This window comes from Eptatretus burgeri, chromosome 16, assembly GCF_056783735.1.
Source record: "Eptatretus burgeri isolate ZD-2024b chromosome 16, Ebu_testis_v1, whole genome shotgun sequence".
NCBI classification, from domain to species: domain Eukaryota; kingdom Metazoa; phylum Chordata; class Myxini; order Myxiniformes; family Myxinidae; genus Eptatretus; species Eptatretus burgeri.
Genome location: NC_140976.1, coordinates 38,119,497 through 38,138,033, shown reverse-complemented (window position 1 = coordinate 38,138,033; position 18,537 = coordinate 38,119,497). Strand labels below are relative to the sequence as shown.

At 41.7% G+C, this 18,537-nt stretch overlaps 1 protein-coding gene and 1 long non-coding RNA gene across 6 annotated transcripts in view; one reads left to right on the top strand and one right to left on the bottom strand.

Annotated features, from left to right (window-relative positions):
- The window catches only part of CCDC157 (coiled-coil domain containing 157), a 95,388-nt gene that overhangs the window by 17,175 nt on the left and 59,676 nt on the right, over positions 1-18,537 (top strand). For 3 of the 5 annotated variants that reach the window (XM_085858638.1, XM_085858635.1, XM_085858639.1), the window contains 7 exons: positions 7,834-8,037; positions 8,265-8,688; positions 8,792-8,869; positions 9,050-9,273; positions 9,517-9,684; positions 10,289-10,460; positions 18,192-18,331. In XM_085858638.1, coding sequence (XP_085714764.1) covers positions 7,834-8,037; positions 8,265-8,688; positions 8,792-8,869; positions 9,050-9,273; positions 9,517-9,684; positions 10,289-10,460; positions 18,192-18,331 — 1,410 coding nt within the window. The remainder of the gene's footprint in view (positions 1-7,833; positions 8,038-8,264; positions 8,689-8,791; positions 8,870-9,049; positions 9,274-9,516; positions 9,685-10,288; positions 10,461-18,191; positions 18,332-18,537) is intronic. The other 2 variants (XM_085858637.1, XM_085858636.1) reach the window with 2 other exon arrangements.
- Positions 7,794-10,498, bottom strand: LOC147010880 (uncharacterized). Its single transcript, XR_015052101.1, has 2 exons — positions 10,364-10,498; positions 7,794-8,678 (listed from the first exon to the last, which is right to left on the bottom strand). It is a non-coding gene; the product is annotated as an uncharacterized LOC147010880 (long non-coding RNA).

The window sequence follows — 18,537 nt, the reverse complement described above, 5'->3', positions numbered from 1 at the left end:
ACGCCATATTAACTCAATATTAAATTAGACTCTGTGGAACGCCATATTAACTCAATATTAAATTAGACTCTGTGGGACGCCATATTAACTCCACATTAAATTAGGTTCTGTGGAACTCCATATTAACTCAATATTAAATTAGGTTCTGTGGAACTCTATATTAACCTTAATATTAAATTAGGCCCGATAGAACTCCATATTAACTCAATATTAAATTAGGCCCGATAGAACTCTATATTAACTCAACACTAAATTAGGTTTTGTAGAACTCCATATTAACTCAATATTAAATTAGGCTCTGTAGAACTCTATATTAAGTCAATATTAAATTAAGCTCTGTAGAACTCCATATTAACTCAATATTAAATTAGGCTTTGTAGAACTCCTTATTAACTCAATATTAAATTAAGCTCTGCAGAACTCTGCATTAACTCTACTTTAAATTAGGCTCTGTTGAACCGTATATTAACTCGATATTAAATTAAGCTCTGTCGAACTCTATATTACCGCATTATTAAATTAGGCTCTGTTGAACCCCATATTAACTCAATGTTAAATTAGGCCCTGTAGAACTCTATATTCTTCTTCTTCTTCTCCTTTCGGCTGCTCCCGTTAGGGGTCGCCACAGCGGATCATCCGATCCGCATTGTGATTTGGCACATGTTTTACGCCGGATGCCCTTCCTGACGCAACCCTGGTCGCCTCTTACGACACAGGGATATGGTACACCTATTTTAACCGGGGTATACACCGGCCCAGTACACTGGTACTCATTTCGCCGACCTCGGAAGGATGACAGGCTGAGTCAACCCCCTGGTGAATTAATTCAGTGGCCCAACGGGGCTTGAACTCAGGACCTCTTGGATCCCAAGCCGCTGCCCTAACCACTGCGCCAACACACCAGGCTTTGTAGAACTCTTTGTAGAACTTTGTAGAACTTTGTAGAACTGTAGAACTCTATATTACCCCACTCTTAAATTGGGCTCTGTTGAACCCTATATTAACTCAATATTAAATTAAGGTCTGTAGAACTCTGCGTTAACTCTATTTTAAATTAGACTCTGTATAACTCCATATTAACTCGATATTAAATGAAACTCTGTATAACTCCATATTAACTCGATATTAAATTAGGCTCTGGAGAACTCAAAATTACCCCACTCTTAAATTAGGCTCTGTTGAACCCTATATTTACTCTATATTAAATTAGGCCCTGTTGAACCCTATATTAACTCGATATCAAATTAGGCTCTGTATAACTCTATTTTACCTCACTCTTAAATTAGGCTCTCTGGAACTCTATATTAACTCGATATTAAATTAGGCCCTGTAGAACTCTATATTAACTCTATATTAAATTTGGCTCTGTAGAACTCTGCATTAACTCTATTTTATATTAGGCTCTGCAGAACTCAATATTAACTCGATATTAAATTTGGTCCTGCAGAACTCGATATTGACTCAACATTAAATTAGGTCCTGCAGAACTCCATATTAACTCGATATTAAATTAGGCCCTGTAGAACTCGATATTAACTCAATATTAAATTAAGCTCTGCAGAACTCTATTGTACCTCACTCTTAAATTAGGCTCTGTTGAACCCCATATTAACTCAACATTAAATTCGGCCCTGTAGAACTCTATATTACCTCACTCTTAAATTAGGCTCTGTTGAACCCTATATTAACTCAATATTAAATTAAGCCCTGTAGAACTCTATATTAACTCAATATTAAATTAAGATCTGGAGAACTCTGCATTAACTCTATTTTATATTAGGCTCTGCAGAACTCAATATTAACTCGATATTAAATTTGGTCCTGCAGAACTCGATATTGACTCAACATTAAATTAGGTCCTGCAGAACTCCATATTAACTCGATATTAAATTAGGCTCTGTAGAACTCAATATTAACTCCATATTAAATTAGATTCTGGGGAACTCCATATTAACTCGATATTAAATTAGGTCCTGCAGAACTCCATATTAACTGGATATTAAATTAGGCTCTGTAGAACTCGATATTAACTCCATATTAAATTAGGTTCTGGGGAAATCCATATTAACTCAATATTAAATTAGGCTCTGTGGAACTCCATATTAACTCGATATTAAATTAGGCCCTGTATAACTCTATATTACCCCACTCTTAAATTGGGCTCTGTTGAACCCTATATTAAGTCAATATTAAATTAAGGTCTGTAGAACTGCGTTAACTCTATTTTAAATTAGGCCCTGTAGAACTCTATATTAACTCAATATTAAATTAGGCTCTGTAGAACTCCATATTAACTCGATATTAAATTAGGCTCTGTAGAACTCAATATTAACTCCATTTTAAATTAGGTTCTGGGGAACTCCATATTAACTCAATTTTAAATTAGGCTCTGTGGAACTCTATATTAACTCAATATTAAATTAGGCCCTGTATAACTCTATATTACCCCACTCTTAAATTGCGCTCTGTTGAACCCTATATTAACTCAATATTAAATTAAGGTCTGTAGAACTGCGTTAACTCTATTTTAAATTAGGCCCTGTAGAACTCTATTTTAACTCAATGTTAAATTAGGCTATGTCGAACTCCATATTACCTCAATATTAAATTAGGCTATGTAGAACTCCATATTAACTTGATATTAAATTTGGCTCTGTGGAACTCCATATTAACTCATTATTAAATTAGGTGATGTAGAACTCCATATTAACTCAATATTAAATTAGGCTATGTAGAACTCTATATTACCTCACTCTTAAATTAGGCTCTGTTGAACTCTATATTAACTCGATATTAAATTAGGCCCTGTAGAACTCTATATTAACTCGATATTAAATTAGGCTCTGGGGAACTCCATATTAACTCGATATTAAATTAGGCTCTGAAGAACTCTATATCACCTCACTCTTAAATTAGGCTCTGTTGAACCCTATATTAAGTCAATATTAAATTAAGCTATGTAGAACTCTGCATTAACTCTATTTTACATTAATCTCTGCAGAACTCCATATTAACTCGATATTAAACTAGGTCCTGTAGAATTCGATATTAACTCCATATTAAATGAGGTTCTGGGGAACTCCATAGTAACTCGATATTAAATTAGGCTCTGAAGAACTCTATATTACCTCACTCTTAAATTAGGTTCTGTTGAACCCTATATTAACTCAATATTAAATTAAGTTCTGCAGAACTCTGCATTTACTCTATTTTAAATTTGGCTCTGCAGAACTCAATATTAAATTCGGTCCTGTAGAACTCGATATTAAATGAGGCCCTGTAGAACTCTGCATTAACTCTATTTTACATTCAGCTCTGTAGAACTCCAAATTAACTCGATATTAAATTCGGCCCTGTATAACTCTATATTACCCCACTCTTAAATTAGGCTCTGTTGAACGCCATATTAATTCAATATTAAATTAGGTTCTGTGGAACTCTATATTACCTCACTTTTAAATTAGGCTCTGTTGAACCCTATATTAACTCAATATTAAATTAGGCTATGTAGAACTCTATATTACCTCACTCTTAAATTAGGCTCTGTTGAACTCTATATTAACTCGATATTAAATTAGGCCCTGTAGAACTCTATATTAACTCGATATTAAATTAGGCTCTGGGGAACTCCATATTAACTCGATATTAAATTAGGCTCTGAAGAACTCTATATTACCCCACTCTTAAATTAGACTCTGTTGAACCCTATATTAACTCAATATTAAATTAGGTTCTGTGGAACTCTATATTACCCCACTCTTAAACTAGGCTCTGTTGAACGCCATATTAACTCAATATTAAATTAGGTTCTGTGGAACTCTATATTACCCCACTCTTAAATTAGGCTCTGTTGAACCCTATGTTAACTCAATATTAAATTAGGCTCTGTAGAACTCCATATTAACTCAATGTTAAATTAGACCCTGTAGAACTCTATTTTACCTCACTCTTAAATTAGGCCCTGTAGAACTCTATATTAACTCGATATTAAATTAGGCTCTGTTGAACTCTATATTAACTCAATATTAAATTAGGCCCTTTAGAACTCTATATTACCTCACTCTTAAATTAGGCCCTGTAGAACTCCATATTAACTCAATATTAAATGAGCCTCTGCGTAACTCTATATTAACTCCAGAGTAAATTTGGCTCTGTAGAACTCCATATTAAATTTGACCCTGTAGAACTCTACATTAACTCGATATTAAATTAGCTCTGTAGAACTCTATATTAAGTCCAGAGTAAATTTGGCCCTGTAGAACTCCATATTAAACAAGGACACTCGAGAGAGTGCATACCTCTGCCACGCAATGCCTGATGTATGAGAACATATCTGGCCCAATACATTTTTGAAATATAATGCGATATATCGTTTTTAGCCCTATCTCTCAATGGTGAAGAATTATTTTAAAAATTTACATAATCCTCGTATCCAGATTCGGATTCAGATCTTCACCAATAATGAATCAATTCTTCCTTGTCACACACCCAAAATATCCACCATTGATGGATTTTGGCTGAATCCATCCACAACTTTTTGAGATATCGTGCATATATCGTTTTTGGCCCTCTCTCTCAATGGTGAAGAATCACTCAAAAAATTCTAGTAGTCGGATCTGTACCCGGATCTTCACTAAAATCGAATCAATTCTTCCTTGTCACATATCCAACCTGTCCAGCAAGCTTCATTCGAATCTGCCCACAACTTTTTGAGATATAGTGCTAAATATCGGTTTCGCCCTATCTCTTAATGGTGAAGAATCACTGAAAAAATTCTAGTAGCCGGATCCAGATCCGGATCTTTACCAAAACCGAACCATTTCGGCCTTGTCACACAAAACTGTCCACAAAATTTCATGCAGATCTGTCTACAACTTTTTGAGATATCCTGCACAGAAACAAACAGACAAATGAAATTGCTCGTTGAGCAAGGAATTGCTGGAATAACTTTGTCATATCTCCATGATCTCTGAAAACACAAAAACCTGGAAATCAATTTGGTTCTTATAAGTCAATAGTGCTACTGTTTAATGAGTTATAGCACTTAGTTTGGTCATGATCATAACTTGAAAGTCAATCGGACTTGAAATGGTGTTTTTCGTGCAATTTGAAAGTTTTGACCCGACCCCCCTGACATTCGACCCCCGACCACTAAGAAGGGTGTTGGTGTGACACCCCAATGAGACATATGGTTGGATGCAGTGTTGGAAGATGCACATTTTGGATTTGGTTTGAAGTCGATACGACCATTTTAGCGGACGTTATTGCGAAAATAAGAATTTCGGTTTTTCGGTGACCTTGACCTTTGATCTAGATTCACCAAAAACGACAAGTGTCTAAGTTGGACCATGACCGACGTCTGTGCCCAGTTTGGTCATGATCGCTGAAATGGTGTGGCTACTACAGGGTAAACAAACACACAAACAAACAGACAAGCCGGTAGGTGGCGATGGGTCGCCAAGCATGGAAACTATAAGGTATAGAGCAAAATGGATGTCATACAGCAGATAGGGAATCATCTTAAGATTATGCATATCAAATCTCATCCAGTTCCATCGACTGATAACTACTCGGTATCCATTTGAATGAAAAGTACCGAAAATGCGGTTTGAAATTGGAAATCCCCAAAGTTTGAGGGGGTGCTGTGGGTGAACAAAGCTGGAAATCGAAAATCCGGCTTGTTCGTTTGTGCACAATGTATTCCAGACGATTAGTGTGAATTTTCATGACCATCCGACCATAACCCTAGGAGGAGTAGCATTTGGCGCAAAGGCACCTCCAGCTCTCACATATTATCGATTTTTGTATTAATTGACATTTGACCCCTGACCTAAGCGAAATCGGTCAATATGTCCTGAGGCAAAGTTGTAGTACTCATTGAGCACCACGAACCTGAAAAGTTTCATTCGTATCGATGCACTCACCTGGTGCCTTCAATTTCCGCCAATTTTCGCGCATATCCTAATTGTAGGGGGCGCTGCAGGTAAAGTATTCCATATGTCACAAAAACCAGAATATATTTGATAGAGCATCACCTGTAGATCATTCGTGCCAAATTTCATAACCCTACGTGGGATAATGGCTTTCAGAATTGATTTCGCGTGAACGCTACCGATTTTGAAGGTTTTTCGGTTGTTGCTAGGGAACCAAAGCATCCCTAGCAACCATCACAATTTCCAAAGCACTAGGTCAAAAGATGTACCTGCCACCCGAGTTTGGTCAAAATCCTCCCACGATTACTACCAATTATGCTGATGACAAATGAACAAACATCCAAACAAACAGAGAATTACTGACAATAAGGGTCACCTATTTCGCCGACCCAACAGACGGACACACAGAATGACACACACAACCGACCAACATAATTGCCGAAATCTGAAGGATTCCGGCAATTAACAAATAGACAAACAAACAAACAGACAGAAAGGGGTGAAAACATAACCTCCTTCACCTTCGGTGGCGGAGGTAGATGGGCCCTGTAGAATTAGTAGTAGAAACTACAGAAAAATATTAGATAGGCCCTGCCCTGTAGTGGAAAATATTAACTCTATATTCAATTAGGCATTGAATAACTTGATATTTATTCCATATTGAACTAGAAGGGCACTCGGTAGAGGGCATAACTCCGCCACGTAATGCCTGATCGACGAGAACGTATCAGGCCCAATACGTTTTTGAAATATTATGCGTTATATCATTTTTGTCCCTTTCAATGGTGAAGAATCACTTTATTAATTAAATAGTTTTCGTATCCAGATCCAGATTCGGATCTTCATCAATTTGTCCTTGCTACACACCCAATGTGTTCAAAAAGTTTCGTCCAAATCCGTCCACAACTTTTTGAGAAATCGTGGTATACATCGGTTTCGCCCTATCTCTCAATGGTGAAGAATCACTGAGAAAATTATCAGACCCGGATCCGGATTCGGATTCCCATCTTCACCAAAACTGAATCAATTCTTCCAGGTCAGACACCCAACATGTCCACCAAGTTTCGTCCGAATCCATCCACAACGTTTTGAGATATTGTGCTATATATCGTTTTTGGCCTTATCTCTCAATGGTGAACAATCACTTTAAAAATTCTCGTAGTCGGATCCCGATCTGGATCTTCACCAAAATCTAATCATTTCGTCCTTGTCACACACCGAACCTGTGCACAAAATTTCATCCATATCCGTCCATAACTTTTGAGATATCCTGGACACAAACAGACAGACAAACTGACAGAAAGTGGTGAAAACATAACCTCCTTTACCTTCGGTGGCAGAGGTAAATATTGCTCTGTAGATCTCGATATTAACTCTATATTTAATTATTTCCTGTTTTTGTAACTCATTTAGGAGGTAATTTTCATGCAAAAATGCTCGTGTCATAATACTATTCTCTCCTTTGTCGGAAAATTTTTTGAAGATGGTAGTGTTCATCCATCTCAGCACGTGAGACGTCGTACAGTGAGGACACAAGAGACAATCTCTGAAGCCGTCACTGTGATTGATATAATGCAACATTGAAAGCCACAATGAGTAATTTACTGGTTTGATGCAGGGAGTGCATCAATTATAATGAACAGCATTTAAAAGATGTGATTTTTCAGAACTCAAGCTGGGTTGTGTATACTGCTGTGACGTCACACAATCTCCCATACCTGGACTCCACTTTACTGTGCTAAAAAACATGATTTACTTTGGCCAGTCATTTTATTACACAAATAAATATTTCTCATACATTAATGCCACAACCTACAAGAGATGTAAGATGGAACAAAAAAAAAATCTGCCATTTTCCACCAGAATTTGAACCTTAATTGCTGCTTTATTGATTCTACAGCAATCTCAGCTGGTACAGACTGACATTCCGCATCAAGAAGCCAATGGCACGACTGTGGATCATGGCACTCCTATTGGCACGGATTCACCTGAACATGCTGCTGCTGTGCCACCGATCAGATCTGGTGATGAAAATAATTCCCCTCGCCAGGTTGTGATGGAAGTTTGCGAGATGTGCTCTATGTTGCAGAAGAACCTGCAAGTGGCAAGTGATAGTTACCAGTGGACATTAATATCTTTAAATTTGTGAAGCTTAATGGCCTGAATGTCGGGTAAAGGTTTTGATGTCAATATTTATTTATTAACCCTAGCTTCACCGCTTTCAAACTCTAACCTATTTCTACTCACTCAGGATAGTCATTGCAATGAATCATGTGTATATACATATAATATTGCTCCTTTTGCTCCTCTTCATTATGATCTCCGTTACAGTTTAGCGATTCATTGATCACGACATGCAAAAGCTGCAACTTGCCTTCCAGCAAGGCCTCTTTATTAATGACTGCGGAGCAAAATGAGACTTTTATGGCAAACGTCATGGGCACCACCATCCTTCCCAGCCTTAAAGATCTCTCACAGCTTGCCACAGCAGAAGTAAATGACCTATATCAGATCATCCAGCAGGCAGAGCAGCTGCAAACCCAAGTTGCCAAGGCCAGGAAGCAGCGAAAAAAAGAGCAGTGTGAGCTGGACACAACGAGACAGAATGTTCTGAGGATGAAAGATCAGCTGGCAATGGATGAGCGCAGAGTGCAGGAGGTAATGGAGAATCAGAAGCATCTGCTGGAGAATGAGAAGCTCAAGCTTGAGGAGAAGGTCGTACAGATGGAGGCAGAGAAGGAAGAGCTGAAAAAAGGTGTGTTGAAGCAGAAAAATTGGAGAAAAATACGTTATTGTTTATAAAAAATGACATTATTCATTGAGTTGCTTGTAAAAATCGAAGCTTTGTCATTTCATAGATTTTGAAAGGTTAGAGGAGAAGACAGCCAAGTTGCAGGACAAGCTGAAAGTCCAAAATGTTATCACAAAAGAGCTCGGTGAGATGCAAAGTTGACATATCATGAGAATTTATTTCTTAACCAAATTCTTTAAACAAGTTTCTCAATCAATCAAACCATTTCTCTTTAGTATTTCGTCAGTTTGCTTTAATTGAGTTGAGTCCCCAGTAGCCCCCCCCCCACACCCACCCCCTTTGATTCTGCCCTTCTGTCACACAGAAGAAAACAACCAACACCAGATCCAGCAGTTACAGCTGGCCTCAGGGGTCAATGCAGCGCTGGAGACAGCGCGAGATGAAGCTAGCCGCCTGGCAAGAGGAATGGGTTCCTTGAGGGCTCAATACACCAACCTTGAGGCAGAGAGTCAAAACAAAATATTTGTGGCAGAAGAAGAGATGAAGATAAAGGTGTCTGAGGTTGAAAAACTCAAGAATCAAAACGAGGTCGATCCATCTTCCTTTTTATGATCCCCTCATTCACTTTTACTCAATGTGCAGCTCTTTGCTGTAATGTGCAGCTCTTATATACTTTGGAATTTTTGTCTTGCATGTCCTAAATCCTATCGCAATCATATAATCATCATATGTTAACTGATTCACTAACGCTGTCTATGAAGTCACTGTTTTCAATAACCTCTGTAGCACCATAGAATGTGCCACTTGGATGATTGTAAATAATTCTGCCAGGAACTGAGTAAGCAGATAACCCTGACAGAGCAACAAACAGTTGTGCTCACTGTTGAGACCGAAAGGTTGCAGAGAGACCTGACGGAGGTCAGACAGAAGGCTCAGGACCAAGAAGCTCAACATCGCCAGACACAGCAAGAGATGCTGAACCTTCAGGATCAACTGCAGGTGATATTTTGGCAAAAAATCTTCCAAGATTCATATTCGATATCTGGCTCAGTTGATTGTGTGCATGTATCTGCATCCGATTTATATGTGTCCTCTTCGTCATTAGCAGTATATCATAGACAACTGTATATTTGTCACTATAGTCATCGTCACTATATCATGGACAACTGTATATTTTGGGAGGAATGCTGAGCCTATTCAATCTATTTGTATTCAACTGACAAGTGTGGTTACTAAAGATCTCACAGTATCTTTTGCAAAGCATAGGCCTGTGAGCTGGTACCTTGGCCAAATTCCAACTTCCCTATAGTTTTCAAATGTAAAGTTGACCACCTAGCTTCATTAAGCCCCCTCTTGGTCTTTAACCTCAGCGATGGCCCCACTAGCGGTCAACCTCCAACTTAAGATTACATCCAGGTCATTGCATAATTTGGTTACAAATCAACATTAGTGTTCTGAGAACTGTCAAACAACCTCTGTCCACCCAGGCCATAAAATAAAATGTGAACACAATCTACAATACTTACCTAAATCAGGTAGAGTAAGAGGCATTTGTCCAAAAGAGATTGATTCCAAGACCTTACTTGCCATCCACATGATGAAGCAGGAACGACTGCAGGCTGCAGAGCAAGAAAGGCACATATTGGAAGATGCAGCTGCAGAAACCGAGAAGGCTCACCAGGAGTTGCAAGCGGCACTAGCTGAGAGTTGGGAGCAGCAACATCTCCTCGTTGCATTCCCCGAGCTGCACAGGCCTTCTGGATCGCAAGCCGAGAGTAAGCCACCAACATTACATCAAATTTCAGGAGACATGATTGTGGTGTACAGTGTGGTGTAGCCTGCGGGCATGCAGGGCGGGGCATGATGATGGGAGGAGGGGTCGTCGTGGTCATCGTATCTGCAAGGAATATAAGGTGTGCGCGCCGCCCTGCATGCCCGCAGGCTACACCACAATGATCAGTATGTTTTGTGGCGTCGGCATAAAGGAAAACTAAACTCGGAGTTTCAAAAACGGAGTACCACAAGATCTGATTATTTTTGACATTTTCAACGGCCATTATTATGTGATTAAAAAAACAAATTAGACCAACACTCGGTGGAGTGCATATAATACCTTACACCAGGCTGAACAGTTTACGTTTTGTATCCCACTGATAGTCCGGATCTGCAACCGTACCTTAACCAAAATCTAATGAGCTTGTTCTTGTCACCTAACCCAACTCAACCACCAAGTTTCATCCAAATCCGTCCACAACGTTTTGAAATATTGTGCTATATATAGTTTTAGCCCCATCTTTCAAACAGACCTCTGGTAGCTTGTACATGTTGCTGCGTTTGAGCCTGGGGAGTAACTGCTGAAATCTATCCATCCGGGTTCTTCCCGACATCTTTGTTCTTTGTTGCTTTCACACTTTTTTCAATTTTTTTTTTTCACAATTCTCTTTATTCATTCGAATTCTTGCTTTTTCTTCTTTTTCAACTCTTTTAGTCTCTATTTCTCTCTTTATCTATCTATCTCTCAGGAGAAGTGAATTCTTGCAGAAATTTTTCTGTAAGGCTTACTTGGCTGCACCTGGATGAGTTTGAGGGTTGTGGAGTAGCGGCTGATACCCGAATCCTATCCAGGTTCCTTCTGGTGACTCCATCTTTGCTCTTTACTTCTTTGGCTTCCTTCTTGGTCTTCTGTTTCATTGTGAAGAATCACTTTGAAAAAAAATTTAATTTCTCGTATCCGGATCCAGATCTTCACCAAAATTGAAGCAATTAGTCCTCGTGACACACCCATCCTGCACGAAGTTTCGACCGAATCCGTCCATAACTTTTTGAGATATCCTGCTCACAGACAGACACACAGACAGACACACAGACAGGGGTGAAAACATAATCTCCATTCACCTTTGGTGGTGGAGGTAACAATTGTACCACTAAGAATCAGAAACAGCACCACTTCAATGAATTAACCAGTGATTTCTGTCAAGGCAGTCGTTTCTTGCCATTGAACATCACTGATTGGCTGTTAAATACATGAAATGCAAAAAAAACCTCTTCCATAAACCTCAACTATGTATTTAAAAAAATCACACAAAAAAGCATTTTGCAGTCAATCGGGGACCCTTCAATAGCAGCACTTTGTCACATCCATAGGAATTGCTAGGAAATTCAAGTCACTTTCACTGTTTAACCCCCCCCCCCACTGTACTCTTTATTATCCCCACTAACCCTTCCTTCCTTCATCAGCGCTAATTTTGTGTTACTTTGACTTGATTAATTGAGATTGAGATATGGGGAAAAGAAAATATACGACGTAAAAAGGAAGCGGTGTAATGCTGCCAGTTCGAATTTCCATTCAAGTTTTTGACAAATTTGTGGTGACTTTCCCTTGCAGCTCTAACTGATAACTTAAAATATGTATATATATATATATATATATATATATATATATATATATATATATATATATATATATATATATATATATATATATATATATATATATATTGTTATGGCTGTGGAAATTCGCATTACACCATAAAGGGCCCCCAGGTGAGATATCTCCATAGGTACATGTGTAGTTAGCCCAAACCCATTGTATCGAGGGAATTTATGTGATCCATCCGGGCTGTGATGCTTTGAGTTAGCCATTTTTCTGTTCTATCTTTTATTTCAAACAAATAGCATCTCAACAACCACGCCATCCCCATCACAGCGCCAACCACACTGCAACCACGCCACCTCCACCATCTAAACTACCACATCTTCACCACTACGTCCGCTTCCGAATGGCAAACAAAGGCGCCAAGGAGGGAACTGCGAGGATGCACAGGTTTCCCCGCCTGTTTGCCCCGTTTGACTTCCCCGCGCTTTGGAGTGGAGGAGGGGCGATGCAGGTCAAAGGTCAGAGGTCATGTGAAGGAGGGGTCTCATTTTGGGGGAATAATTCTCTGGCACAGAGCTAAAAACTGACTCCCCCAGCCCCCGCACGGGGCGGGGTGGAGAGAGAGCATGAGGGAACGCCCTTTTCAGGAACCCTCTCGAAGGAAGGTGGAGCCGAGAACGGGGCGGGGCGAAGGGCGGAGCCCCGCACTATAAAAGACGTACACGGGCGGGGCGCTCTTGCGCCTCTTCCTCTTCCGCCTCTTCCTTTTTGTCTTGGCTGGTGGTCTGGTTGGTCTTCGGTTGGTTTTTGTCGAGAGTTGGTCTTCGGGAAGAGATCCTGCGCCCGCGGCTAGACGAGCGGCCCTGTCACGAAGGCACGGACAGGAGACGCGGCAGCGCCCGTTGTGAGGTGGACCTGTGCATCCAGACAGGGAATGCCAGAGAGGGTTCGCCGGCCACGAGAGAGGTCGGGGCCAGGCGCGACCACGCTGATGGTCGCGGGAGAGGGACTCACCAGCCATAAAAGGGAAGCCGCGACTTCTTTCTTTCTTTTCCTTCCTTTGCTTTTTGTATAAATGTGTGTGTTGGCGCCGTCTGTGAAGTAGAACTGCGTAAGTGTTGCTGTGTGTCGGTCGTAGTCGGTTGTAGCTCTGCATTTGCTTTTGTTGCATGACCGTTTTAACTGTTGTATGTGCATTTTTGACTGTATGGCTGTATATACGTGCGTGTCTGTGTGTGTGTGTGAATAAAATGCTTGCTTGTTGAACTGTTCCCGCTCTGCTTTGTCTCTTTTCCTTTTTATTGACCCTCCATCTTGCATCACGTAAGGGGTTCGTAGTGGGTGCAACATCCCAGTAATTAATCGGAAGCGTCAAGGCCGATGATAACACCGCTCGGTTATCACTGTAGCACGGAACAGACCGCTTAAGCGGTTCGTGTCCTGAGTCGGCCTGTGGCATGGTACGATCGCCCGGTCGACCATTCGCGCAGGTACTTCGGTCGATCAAATTGGCGAGCAACCCTATTCTGCGCGGGTGGTCAATTGGCACGATCGTGGTGAGGTTAAACCCCCACCCGTGACTAGCTCCCGGCGTTGTTCCGAGAGGGTCACGACAGAATTGTCCGTCCGGTGGGCGACGTGCCGCGATTCGAGTTACGCGGCCGTTCGCATGCCGGCGGGCGCGAATTCACAACAATATATATATATATATATATATATATATATATATATATATATATATATATATATATATATATATAGTTGTGAATTCTGATTTATAATTTACAGTATATATTCAGTCAGAGCACAAAATATATTTGACCGACCTCCCCCACCATCCCCCCTCAACCATTGCACCATCCCCCCACAACCCCTGATCCATTACTCCCACTAACCCACACCCACTCTTTCCCCCCTTCCCTCACTCCTGGAGAAAGCTGGCATGGTCAAAGATGCCTATGTCTCTGCAGCGATGTGTGGTGAGGCACAAGAAGCATGCCAATCCATGCTAGTTATATTGATATGTGGAGAGCAAGTCATCTTTTCTGAATTATGTATTTGAAATAAGTTCTACACTTGTTGAATAAAACCGAATTTAACGATTTGTGTCAATGGTGGCACTGTATGGGTTAATTGAAGTTTTTGTTTCATGTCACATCTGAAGTGAAAAATGACTGATGATTAGATTTGGTAAATCATGACTTTGTGAAGTTTGACTTCAGTTTATCTTCAACTTTGACCTGGTAATTAAAACAAAATGCATGATGGCCAAAATGGCCTCCTCCTCTCTGATTTCATTCGACCTATAAGACATACAAGCTAAGATTCCTGTACTTTTTTTTGCATACATTGTCGAGGCTCATATGAGAGCTAACACACAACGCACAGCAAGGGGGGCATGCGACAAGAGGGGCAGGAAAGGGAAGGACAAAAAGTGAGGAACAGAACAGAACCACAACAATACAAACAGCGCACAAAGACAAAATATCACAAAATTGAGGAAAGGAAGGGATTTTTTTCTTTGATTTTTTTTTTTTGTATACATTGTTGAGGCTCGTCTGAGAGCTAACACACAACAGGGGGGAGGGGTGGCAGGAGAGTGAAGGACAAAACAGTGGGGAACAGAGACATTAGGAAATCTGTGGAAGGGAGAGGGATGGGGCGGGGAACATGGGGTAAACAAGATGGACACCACAGGGACTTTTAGGACCTTACGTGACAGGGAACTTTCGGGAAAGAAGGCAGGGAATTTGAAGGAGGTGGGTTTGGGGTGGATTAACAGGGGTATAAAAGATCGTGGTTTTGGATGGGGGAAGATAAGAGGTGGTGGTGAATAGCTGATTTGAAGGGATGAATGGGATTGAAGAGAGTGTGGGAGTTTATTCCAAAGGCGGGAAAAAAGAGGAATGAAAGAGTGAAGGTGAGCAATGATTCGTGATTTTGGTAGTTTCACCAGAAGGGGGTTGCTGGCGGACCTTGAGCGCCCTGCGGAAATATGGCGAGAACATATCGCAGACAGAACAGGGGGGGGGGCGAGACCAGAGAGAAGATGGTAGATGGCAGAAAGACCATCGACCTGCCTGCAGTGAGAGAGTGAGAAGCTCAAAGACTCAGCCTCACCGCAGGAGATACCAATAATCATAAATGCCTTGGTTTCCACAGCGTGAAGTCGAGAAAGGTGAGAGGCAGTAGCACCAGCCCAGAAGGGAGAGCAGTACTCTATCAGGTCGCGGAAGAAAGCTTTGTATGTGGTCAGGAGCTCAGGTGGGCCGAGGAAGGACTTTGCACGATGGAGGGTGCCCAGTTGGCGACTGGCTTTGCAGGCCAGGTTGGAAATTTGGCTTTCCCAGGAAAGATCATGGCAGACAGTGAGACCCAAAAGCATTAATGGAAGGACTTCTTCAAGAGGATTGTTGAGAAAGTAGATTGGGAGGGGGGGGTCCAAATGGTCCTTTCGGAAACCGAAAGACATAGTGACAGTGTGAGATCTGTTAGGATTGAAAGACATGTTCCACGTGTTGGACCAGTTTGTGATTTTATCCAGATCTGTAGAGAGCGAAGAAGCTGCTGCTTGCTGGTCTGAGAGACGACAGATGGTATGGCAGAGGGTGGAGTCATCAGCAAAAAGAAAAAGAGGATTTTCCAGAGAGTCAGAGAGATCATTGATGAAAACCAGAAAATGAACAGGGCCCAGAATGCTGCCTTTGACATTCCAGTCTTGACAGGAAGAGGGGATGAGAGAACTCGTCTGGACCGGTTGCAGAATCTGAGTTGAGGTTTGACAGCAAGCTCTCCACTTTTTTTCACAAGAAAAGGACACAGAGCCAGGGACAGGTGTGTGCGACTGGGTAAGGTGGGTACAGAAAGCGATGGGTTTTGGACACAACATGTAGATGCAAACACCAAGTTTAGGCATTCAGCCTTTTCACGTACGGTATCAGCAGTGTGGCCATTTGAGGTAAGGGAGGGGAGGGAGGGGGTACATACACCAGAAACAGATTTGATTAGATGCCACCAGGATTTGGAGGAGGGAGAGAGGTTTGAGAGGTCAGACTCGAGATAAGAAAAATATTGTTTCCTGGCTCTCCTGAGGGCAGACACAGACTTGTTCTGAGCTTTATGGAAGGAAGTGAAATTACCCTCAGTTGGATTTGCTTTCCATGAGGCAAAGGCAAGTTGTTTCAGGACAACTGCCTCACCACAAGCTTCAGTGAACCATGGGCGGGAGGAAGGGTAGGACAACTGAAGTCGAGGGGGGATAAATCTGTGCATGAAGGAGAGCAAATTTCATTGAAAGATTTCCCAGGACAAGTTGATGTTGGAGAAAGTAGTGATGGGAGACCAGTCTAGAAGTTTGATGGCTGCTTGTAGACCCTGCCAGTCAGCTGAAGTGAAATGCCAGACTCGACGGCACTGAGGTAGTTCTCTAATAACAGCCAGAGAGATGTCTACTTTGACAAGCGTGTGGTCAGATGAACCGAATGGAGCATTGGAAGAACAGCACATATTTTCAGGGAAATTTGTCAAAAGCAGATCCAGAAGAGATGGAGTACCATTGTTTGAGATCCGGGTCGGGAAGTTCACCGATTGAGTCAGTCCCAATGAGTTGCAGAAGTCTTTTGCTGAAGTGCCATGGCAAGTGAGAGAGGTACCCATACCCAGCCAACTGGCATGATGACAAATGAAGTCACCACATTTGAGGAAGAGAGAGTTTGGATGAGAGGATAGAAGTTGGTCCATGTTTTCGGATAGTGAGGTGTAAATGGAGTCATCACTGTTTGGTGGACGGTACAACATACATATAAACATGAAGTGGGAGTGGAGGGGAAGCCATAGCAAGAAGTATTCCTGTGGGTGTGCGGGAGTGAGGGCAGTGCATGGAGAGTAAGGAATAGAGTCTTTGATGAAGAGAGCAACTCCTCCACCAGGACGAGGGGCAGGTGTCATACCGGAGGAGAGGGTAACTAGGGAGAGATATTCGGGAGTCAGAGACGTCTTGAAGGAGGAAAGTTTCTGTTCAGCAGATTATGTCTGGTTTGTCAGTGGCAACCTGTATGGAAAGATCTGTCAGGTTTGAGCGAAGGCCCTGGATGTTTGAGGTCCACACTGTTAAGGAAGAGAGAGGGGAGGAGTCTTTGGGTGCAGGGGAGGTCAGGAGGGAGGGGGACGATAGGACGAGGGAGGATGGGGGGGTAAGGAGAGTTGTTGAAAGTGTGTGGGGGATTGCAGAAGAGCTTGAGGAGAGGGCCGGATGAGGAGGAGAAAAGGCTCTGTCGTACTGGGTTGAGGTACAGTGGGGAGTAATAAGAGAGGAGGCAGAAGGCAGTTGAGGATTTGAGGAGGTGGAGTAATGAGATGGAGGAGAGAGGGCAGGGGAAGGAAGCAGCTTTGTTGATGTGAGGGGGCAACTTTGAGAAGGGGAGAGTGAGGGGGTAATTGGAGGGAGAAGGGTGAGTTGGGAAAGTTGAGGGAGAAAGGTGAGGGGGGAGTTTTTGAGAAAGGTGAGAGGGAAGCATGGAGGGGGAAAGAGTGTGATGGTTGCTTTTGAGAGGGAGGGGTGAGAGGGGTGAATTGGCACTGAAGTTGGAAAAAAAAGGATGATTGATGGAATACAAACATGCATTGCAAACTGGGGTTCTTTCATTTTAGGTCAAAAATGCGACTAAAGACATTACTTGAGGGATAGTGGGGCAACTTAGCATAACAATTGTGCATTTTGTAAGCAAAGCACCAAATTTGGCACACTCGTAGCCTATCATATTATGAACAGATTTGGATATTGGGCCAGCCCTTTACTTAGACGTAAAGGGATAGCCAAATTTACAAATCCCTTTAATTAGACGTAACAAAGAATAAGAAACTGATGCAGGAAGAGGCCATTCGGCCATTAATGCCTGTGCTACATCAACAGCAGACCAAACAAATCTGTCTCTGGCCACAGAACCATTCTCAATGGGGGCAGGGGGAAGTTGTCAAACAAGACGGATATAATCCGTACTTTTACGTACTTAAATGTACAACCCCTGTACCGAGACATACAAACTAAGCTTTCCTTTATCTAAAATATGAGGAGCAAAGGAGCATCTAAAAGTGGAGGTTTCAGCAATGCTTTTGTCATCGTCTTCTACAGGTACAGGGGACGTGGTTCTGGACATGGAGAGGCAGCTACAAGCGAATGGTCTGCGCATGCGATGGATGCAGGCTGAGTGCCAGCAACTTCAACAGAGCCTCTGTGTGTTGAGGCAGCACCAACAGGATGGCACACTCAAGGTAGATTTGGCTACTCAACATGCACTATGGATAGTCTATATTTAGTCATTTATTTATATTTACCTTCCCAGGTCAAAAAACCAGTAAAGACCAGTAGCTTACTGGTCAATTGGTACCAGTTGAAAACCAGTAGCCAACTGGTACCAGTAAAGCCAGTTGGTTTCTTACTGGTTTTAATATGGAAATTGGAATAGAGTGATATATTA